Source organism: Cebus imitator, unplaced genomic scaffold, assembly GCF_001604975.1.
Source record: "Cebus imitator isolate Cc_AM_T3 unplaced genomic scaffold, Cebus_imitator-1.0 Scaffold301, whole genome shotgun sequence".
NCBI classification, from domain to species: Eukaryota; Metazoa; Chordata; class Mammalia; order Primates; family Cebidae; genus Cebus; species Cebus imitator.
Genome location: NW_016107616.1, coordinates 2373268 through 2382263, shown reverse-complemented (window position 1 = coordinate 2382263; position 8996 = coordinate 2373268). Strand labels below are relative to the sequence as shown.

The 8996-nt window shown below is 49.4% G+C and overlaps 1 protein-coding gene across 3 annotated transcripts; it reads right to left on the bottom strand.

Moving 5' to 3' along the window:
- Positions 1-237: 237 nt before the first annotated feature.
- Positions 238-5479, bottom strand: SPRY2 (sprouty RTK signaling antagonist 2). Of its 3 annotated transcripts, none has more exons than XM_017502850.2 (2): positions 4955-5479; positions 238-2022 (listed from the first exon to the last, which is right to left on the bottom strand). In XM_017502850.2, exon 2 carries the CDS (start codon positions 1969-1971, stop codon positions 1024-1026), a length of 948 nt encoding a protein of 315 aa, XP_017358339.1. In that variant the 5' UTR covers positions 1972-2022; positions 4955-5479; the 3' UTR covers positions 238-1023. The 3 variants fall into 3 exon arrangements, with proteins under 3 accessions (XP_017358339.1, XP_017358342.1, XP_017358340.1); XM_017502853.1 differs by lacking the exon at positions 4955-5479 and adding an exon at positions 4199-4445; XM_017502851.2 differs by lacking the exon at positions 4955-5479 and adding an exon at positions 3065-4001.
- Between the last annotated feature and the right edge of the window lie 3517 nt (positions 5480-8996).

Genomic DNA, 8996 nt, shown 5'->3' with positions numbered 1-8996 from the left:
ATGATATAGCTATAATAAGCTCTCCTATGTTGAGTACAGATAGGTAAGTCAAATGTTGTTAGCTCTCGATTGCTGGAATTGTCTCTGAAAAATCATCAAATCCAGCTTAAAGTAGCAATCATAAAATAATTCTACAGAAAAGTGATGAACTATTTCACTAAAATGTTACCCTTAACATAAAATGCAGTTTCTTGCACTTGAAAGAAACAAAAGATAAAAGAAGACAAAACAGCTCAGTTTAATTTCAAACGTTAATATATTTTCTATTTTATGTTGAACATATGCATCTGTAACCCCTCATTTGCAGCAACTATCACATCCTCATAAAAGGGGCAAAATTTGTAAGATGCCTCTTAAAATAAATATTCTTTTTTATAAAATAATAAAACTTCAAATAAATAGTCTTTACACTAAACAATATGTTGAAAAAATTAGAAAATAAAGGTTGAATTTTACTGTAACTGTACAATATACATGAAGTCCAAAGGGAAATCAGAGTCTTACAATAAAGGCTTTCTGTAAGGCAAAATACAATCTAAAAACATACTGATTGATTCACATTCTTCCGAATGTACAACATATTAGTATAATATTTTGTGACTGTGCCATGTAGTATGGCACAACTTGTTTTTCACAGTTGCAAATATTATTGTATATACAAAAATATAGCACATTCTCTCTGGAGAAAACAATGGAAAAAAGTCATCTGCTAATTTACAAGTTTTGCAAGTACTATTCACAAACAAAAACTTTGCCTAGGAGTGTGTGTGTTGCTTCAGCTTATGCAATACATGGGTCACCAAGTTCTGTATCTCATACTTTGAGCTCCATTAGCTGAGTTCTAACAAGCCTATCAGTTAAAATGGCACATGGACAAAAAGCATTTCACCGCAAACAGCAAAGACTATCCCAACTCTCTATGAACAGTGCCAAGATTATAACTGTTTAGTTGGTTGCATATGTGTGTTAAAAAAAAGAAAAAAAAAAAAATCCTCATTACTGTAATATTCCTGATTAATGATGCTATGTTGGTTTTTCAAAGTTCCTGGGGGGGACAGTGGGAACTTTGCAGCAAACTGTGTTTGAGTTTTTACAACGGCATCCAGGCCTGTTAATACGGTCATAACACCCCTGGCACAATTTAAGGCAACCCTTGGCTGGAAGGTAACACCATAAACAAGGCAAAAAGAGGGACATAACACCCATAGCCGACCATCGTGTACAACAGTGAGACTGGCTGCAAGAACACGGGTTGTCAGCACAGTTGTCCTCATCATCATTAGAACAGTGATAGAAGAGACCTTTCACACAGCATACACAAGTCCCATAGTCAATCACGTTCTGGGCCGAGCAAAGGCACTGCTTGTCACAGATCCAGTCTGATGGCAGAGGCCTTGGGTAGGTGCACTCCTTACATTTGCACTTGCCACAGTCCTCACACCTGTAGGCGTGCAGGCCCAAATCTTCCTTGCTTAGTGGCTTAAGCTCACTTGGCTTGAGCTCAGATTTGGGTTGCACCCGGATGATCCCATCAGCCACAGGCCCGGAGGAGAAGGATGATCCTAGCAGTCTCTGTTCAGAGGAGCTGCTACTGGTACTTGTCCTCGTACTGCTCCGCGACCCTGAGCTGACCGTGCTTATGGATCTGGACAGAGGGGTTCGTGCAGAAGAATGAACCTGCGAGTGCTGGAGCCTAGGAGGCTGGCGGTGCTCGGGCAGACCGTGGAGTCTCTCGTGTTTGTGCTGAGTGGAGGGGCGCGGAGCAGGCTTGAGCCCAGGTCTTGGGACGACAGTAGGCCCCTCTGTGTACTCATTGGTGTTTCGGATGGCTCTGATCTGATCCAGAGACAAGACATGTACCTGCTGGGTGAGGGCGTCTCTAGGGTCGGGCTCCCCACGCTGTCTGCCACTGTCACGGGGCGTCTGCAGCAAGGGCTGCGACCCGTTCCCACTCTGAGCTCTGGCCTCCATCAGGTCTTGGAAGTGTGGTCACTCCAGCAGGCTTAGAACACATCTGAACTCCTGAGGAAGCCAAGAAGAAAGAACGGTTTATACTCTAAGATACTTTCCACTCTCCGCCCACCTGAATTCACTCCTCACTTCCCACTCTCCCTAGAGAAACAGGATTTGAAATGGAATGACAGTGGGGAGGTATTAGCCATATGATCAACGACGCATGTACCCAAAAGTAAAAATTATGGCTGGCTACTGACAATTCTGTAATCCCGTGATGTACAACAACACAAAGCTGATCTTTGTTTGAGTCACTTAAGTAAGAATTCCATATTCAAATAAACATACAGTTTGCAAGGTTCAGGTTCAATGTAAAAATCGCAAGAAAGTATTGCTGGAATATAACACTGTTACCAACGTTTTCAGAAGTTGAAAATCCTTTCAAAATGTGAAATAGGTTTCCATTTCTCATGGTCTTTTTGCCTTAAGCATTAATAATGCAGCCTAGAAGATTCTTGGTTGTTAGCTTTTGCTTTTACAGCAAACACTTTATGACTTATCCGGTATTCTGTAACTTTTTCAAACCCAGTAGAATGGATATGGCATACAGAAAAGTAAAATGCCCACCAAGAACAGTTACCAATTTTACAATAATCATGCCATTTTTTATTAATTGTACTGTAGCACAAAGTTAGAGAACTAAAAGCAAATTAAATCCTATTGGGTGCCAGAAACACATTAAAGCAAACTTACACAATAAACAAGAAGACGAGAATTTATTTTCAACTTCTTAACCATTTGAGAATTAAGTATTTTATAGTCTGTTAGCCTAGAACACCACCTAGGATTCTGCAGCTAAAAGGTTGTTCTCCCTGTTTTAGAAATAAAGCATGTCAAAAGCTCAACTAATTTTCTCTTTTCAAAAAATTAACTGAGAACACAAACGAAGTGATAATAACCAGAAAAGTGTTTTAAAAATTCAAATGTCACACTTCACACCCAGCCTTGTCAAGGAATTCCTTAAATTGCAGTCCCTCTTAAATTTCAAAAGGATCACCCCCTTTCTCAAGCCTATATGACAATAAATAGTATAAAACATGCAAAAGTGGACCTTTATCCAATCTCCGCTCTTTAGAATACAGGCCACAGCCAATAAGGCAGGTGACAAACGTCTCCCAATTCGGAACAAGCCAGAGCTGGAAACCGGATCTCCTCACCTTCAAAGAATGGCAGAAGACAACGCTGCCCTTTGCTTTCACTTAGTTTCACGCCTCTCTGCGCCCCAACACCGTCCCCAGCAGGTGGGACACAGTCGATCCCCAGGGGACGTTTCTCCAGGCGGACTGACGCTGTCCAAGGGCCAGGGTGCCCCCCGCCCCCCCGCTTACGATCCCCAGACTCAAAGACAGGCGGGGGCCGCGGGCGCCTCCGAAGGGAACGTGTCACGAAATGCAGGAGCACACTTCCCCCGCCTCCTTCTCCCCAGCTAAGATCTCCCCCACCTCAAGAGAACTGCTTTCCAGCCCCAAGGAGCCACTCCGCCCCCAGGCAGAGGTCACGCCGCCCATTGCCAGGCTTTCTGCAAAGCCCCTCGGACATCCGGCACAGGTTTCCCACCCCGACACCGCAAGCTCCAAAGCCCTGCCAGAGTTGAGACACGAAGCCGGGACGCGCAAGTCCAACCCACGCACACACAGCGACTCCACGCTGCACTGACCGAGGTGGGCATTGCCTGTGATCTGCACACGCCTATCTCCCTTCGGGTCGAGAGAGAGAGAAAAAAAGATATCATATTTCTTAAAGTGAAAGAAAAATTGCTTTTTTAAAAAAGGGCATTTTCCAGGGCCCCACTGCTCACTCCGGGCGCGCAGGATCCAGCTCCTCGAGCTGTAACTTTCGGTGCAGATTTGCTTGCAGTCAAAGTAGCATCTTCGGGAGAAAAAGAGGCTTTTCTATTTTTATTTTTAAGTGATTTCTGCCCATCCGATCCCTGGCTTCCTCCTTCGAAGCTCCACTCCCCACCTCCGCCCCTCTTCTCTTTCCCAGTCCCCCCTCCCCTTTGAAAGTGCTTTGAAACCCCCATTAAGAACAGTGTGTGATCAGACTAAGGATTAGGGGGAACGAACTTCAGCTCTAGGGTGGGGCAAACGGACACAGAAACTGCTTTGTAAAAAACACACAAGATTCCAAGTTAAAACACAGCAACAACAAAAGGAAATACAAAACTGCCTCTTTTGCCACCTACTTTCAGGTAATGGAAATGATCGCGACCATTTGATGACTTTCTTCCTGCGCTGGGTCAGACCAGGCTTCCAAAAATAAAATAAGTGTGACCCTGGCTGACCACGAAGGACGGAAAAGAGAGAGAGCTGCACTTCCGAACCGCAGAGACCCGGCGCCAGGCAGGGCGACGCTCCCACCCGCTCCGGGCTAGACCGTCCACACTGAGCAGAGGCGGGGACTCCCTCCACCCGGCAGCCTGCCTTTTTCTCACCCTCGGGGTCTCCTGCCCCCGAGGTGAGCAACCTGCGTCCCCCAGTCCCACCGGCGCCCCGCCTAGGGACAGCCTCACCCCGGACTTTGCCTTCCGCTGAGAAGAACAGGTTAGAAATGCGGGCGCCTGCAAAGGCGACCCGGGAAACACAAAGTGCTTTTCTCTCCCTCCCGCTTTCAGCGCCGAATTCGAGGCCAGTGCACGGCTGGGAGCTGGCTTCAGGCGAGCGGTCCTCCGTCCCAACCCCCTAGAGAGGGGGCGCGCGGGATCGCCCGCCGGGGACCCTGCACCCGGTGCATACACAAGTCCCCGCAGAGGCAGGCCGAGCCCGAGCCCCAAGACAGGTCCGCGGGGAGTGTCCCGGATCCTCAGGGAGACCCTGCGGGACTTGAGAAAGGGAGGCTCGGGGAGAGACGGACCCAACTCCCGGTCCGGCTGCACCTACTCCATGTTGCCCACAACGCGCTGGCCACAGCGCCAGGAGGGGAAGAGCCAAACGTGCCTCACCGTGATCGCGGCTTTGCACCAACCCCTCTCCCTTGGATTCTCTTCTTTCTGCAATGTGCAAATAAATCCAGTCTCGATGCAAACTTTTTTCCTTTCTTTCCAATCTCTGCTTCAGTCCAACTTCAGAGCAATCGGCGGGAGAAGAAAAAACAGGAAAATTCAGAGCCAAATTCCCTGCTGATGAACACTCCGGGGTTCGGGGCTGGAGACGACCCCCCTTCTAGAAGCGCACGCGGAGTATTTCCTCTTTTTTCTCAATGAACAAGAGGCCGAAGCGCCAACGGCAAGTCCTTTTTCCTAGCAGATGAGCGAATGGGAAAATAAAACGGCCTCACAGAGAACCTAAAGCCAGATCGCCAAGTGGTGCGGCCGGGGCTGCGTCGTAGCAGAGGCGGCGCGGGGGCGCGGGCCGGGCCGGGCCGGGCCGGGCCGGGCCGGGCGGGCGCGGGGGCCTGGGCGCTGCGCGCTCCGCCGGCCCCTCTCCTCCGCTAGCGCTGCGGCGCGCAGCTCTCGGTGGTGCAGACTGGGCGTTGTGAAGGCTAGGCAGCAAGGCCGAGGCGGGGGCGGTGGGTGCGGAGGAGAAGGAGGAGGAGGAAGAGGAGGAGGAGGAGGAGGAGGGTCTGGGGCCCGGCCGGGGGGGGCTCGCCGATGGCCTGCGCCCTCGCCTTTCCGGAGGAGGCAGGGAGCTCTGCGGCGGCCGCGGCAGCAGTAAATGGCGTCATGTGGATCCGAGGCGGAACAGAGCAGTTGTTGTCCCAGAGGATATATCGCATCCGGTCCCAGCTCATTGGCTCCGCGGGGCTACATTCACTCACACTCCAGCGCCCGCCAGCGCTCCGAGCCGCAGGAGGCATTCAAAAGGGCAACCGCGCCGCCCCGCGTGTCCCTAGGCCGGTCCTGCAGCCCCGGCACCGTCACGCGGGGCGCCCGCGGGGCTGGGCTGGGCACGGCGGGGTCAGTTTATCTAGTTTCAAGGAAACACTGACCTTAAGGTTTCCCCAGAGGCACCGAGGACGAGCCCGAGGCTTGAGCTAACTTAGGGAACTTTCTCCTTGCCACCAGGAAAGGAGAATGAATATTCAAGACTAATCAGGGCCACGCAGTGTTAGCATGAAAACAAGTTGCAGGTTCTAAGACTTTATCCGGAACCCATTTCAAGTCTACCTCTCCCCATTTCTGTTCACCTTTGCGGAGGGGGTGACCCGGGCTGAGGCCGGGGGAGCAGAAGGGGGAGGGGAAGGGGAGCGGGAAGTGAGGTGGGAGGGCTATTGGTTTATTCTTTGTCTACTGGATTAACCCGATTATACACCAGGCACCAGCACAAACCGCCTCCCCCACCTCCGAGCCTTGTACGGGAGGAACGGAATGCAGATTCGAGTTTCAAGTACCTTCTGCTCTTGCCGGGATTTGCTTTTGATTGTGTCGACTCGTAGTTTTTCCGTTTATTAGAATTTCATTTTTAAGGGGGTTATCTATGTGTGGAGGCTTTTTGAGGAGCTTCCTTACTGTTTTGCCTCATGCAATAGCTAAAGTCTACCGTCTAAGCCTTTTAACTTAATTCATTAATAGACACAAACATGATTACTCAGGGGGACAGCATGGGCTTCCGAAATGGGGGGGCGGGGGGGTGAGGGAAGGGTTGGCCCACTGTTTCCCTACAAATTTCCTCCTTCCCTTAACTAGAAGTCATCCTTCGTTTCCCACTTTTCTTGCTAGAACATTTCTCAAGATCCTGTTGTCAGGTTGAAGGTGTACTATTCTTTCCCACTTAAGAGAGGGAGAGAGAAAATGCATACCTATGCACTGCTCCAGCTGCTGTTCATTTACTAAGAAACGTGCCTGCACGGGGGAGCACCAGTGGAAAATTAAAACTCGCGCATACACACGCCTAATATTGCATTCTATCGAACGACTTACAGAATGCTTTTACTTTACAGGGAAGTACCTGCTTGTACGGTCATAACTCCCGAATAGCACCTGCGATCTTGCCCCACGCAGGGTGTTCTTGAAAGCAGTGTTAGGAAAACATGGTGCTTTCATTCGCCCAGCTATAACCCAATCCACTCGCAGCCACCCTGGAACTAGCCGCCGCCTTCTGAGCTCTTCTCTAGAATGTCCCCAGCGCGCTCTCTGCTTCGCTGCGCTCTCACCCTGCCTTCTCCACGTTTCTCTAGGGCTCTCGTCTTTCTGCAGGGATTTGGAACCAGAGATGGAAAGGGACGTGGCATGCGTTATTTCCGGGCGCTGCTCTAAGTCCCTCGACCCCTGGGGTGAGGGTGGACGAGGTTACTACGGTCTGCTCCGGGGCGTCCTGGGGCTCCTGGCGCGGGACAGCTGGGCCTCTCCAGCCACAGCCGCTCGCCCGACGCCCGAATCCTTTGAGCCGCCAGTGAACGCAGGCGCCGCGGCGCTCGCGGCCCATCTGGTCAGCAGGGGGCGCCCGCCCGGCGCGGGGCGGAGGCTGCTTTCTTCTCCGGGAGTCGACGCGCGCCGGCTGGGTTACCTTCCAAAACGTGCGTGCGTTTGGCAGGCTGGTTTAAAATCATACAAAGATATTCATAATATAAACGACGCAAAAGGTAGCTTTCCCTCCTGTCTGCTCGGACACATTCCATTTTGGACGCGAGATGAGGTGCCTGGGTTGGGAAGTACCCAAGCTTTTACCAACGGGAGGGAGCTGAGGGTCAAAGCCGGGTGGTGCAAGGCTGGGCGGGAACGCGCTGCCGGTGCGCTGCCAGCAAGTCTCTCCAGTGGAGCAGGTGAAAGCAGCGCCTTCTCTTCTCCTCTTCAAACTCCTGCACTCGATGGCGGCTTTTTAGGAGACACTTGTGCCTTGCTCGTCTCCCAGCGCTGCAGGAACTTTGCGAAGACACATCGTTAGGGATCTAAGCATGCAATGGAATTTAGATCAGGAACTTCCGGCTGTTTCGAGAACTTTATATTTTTATGGAGTTAAGAGTGGGAAATCTAGGAATTTATATCTTATCTTCCATGAGCTAGAAAGAATCTCATGTCATCTAGCTTTTCTTCCCACCCCTTCTCATCACAATCTCCAGTTTGCTGGCTGGGGAAACATTTAACCTGTAACTTAAGTTCAAGGTAAACACAAGAATCCATTGGATTCTTTCTAATTTACTCCTTAGTCTTTACATTAATTACTACAACTGTTACGCTTTTTCAGAGAGTGAAGTGTATAAAGCTACCATATGATGCCTCCAAAGTTTACTTAGTGAATTATAATCCAAAGAGGAATTATGTTTTTGTGTATGTATGGTGCACGCACAATGAAATGTCTAGTGCAGCTATTGTCATGTGTCCCCAAACTGATTCTCTTGTTACATTCCTAAATTATAACTGGAGTTAATTTTGGAAGATACATCAGAAGTATGATAGAATGTTAGGAAAAAATTCACACAAAAAAGCCTATTGTGGAAAGTTATAGAGAGGCAACCCTGCCACATGAACAGGTGTTGCCATTTGCCTAATGCTGGAATATACAGAATCCATGGAAACCCATGCTGCATCAATACTCACTTCCATGTTTCTCTCTCTTTCTCGCTTGCTTGCTTGCTTTTCTTTCTTTTTTTCTTTTTTCTCTCTTTTCTTTCTTGCTTTTTTTGGAGTTTTCCTCGTTACTCAGGATGGAGTGCAATGGAGCCATCTCGGCTCACTGCAACCTCCACCTCCAGGTTCAAGCGATTCTCCTGCCTCAGCCTGCCGAGTAGCTGGGATTACATGCATCCGCCACCATGCCCAGTTAATTTTTTGTATTTTTTTTTTTTATAAGAGATTGGGTTTTCACCATGTTGGCCAGCCTGGTCTCGAACTCCTGACCTCAGGCAATCCACCCGCCTTGGCATCCCAATGTGCTGGGATTACAGGCGTGAACCACCTCACTCAGCCCCAAGTTTCTCATACACACCAAGTAACACACCTTCCTAATACTTGTCATTAAATAGGACTCTGGTCACACATTTGGGATCTGCCATCTGTGGCTTCATTTTATATTCTGTATTCATTTGTTTATATTTACTTCATTTTA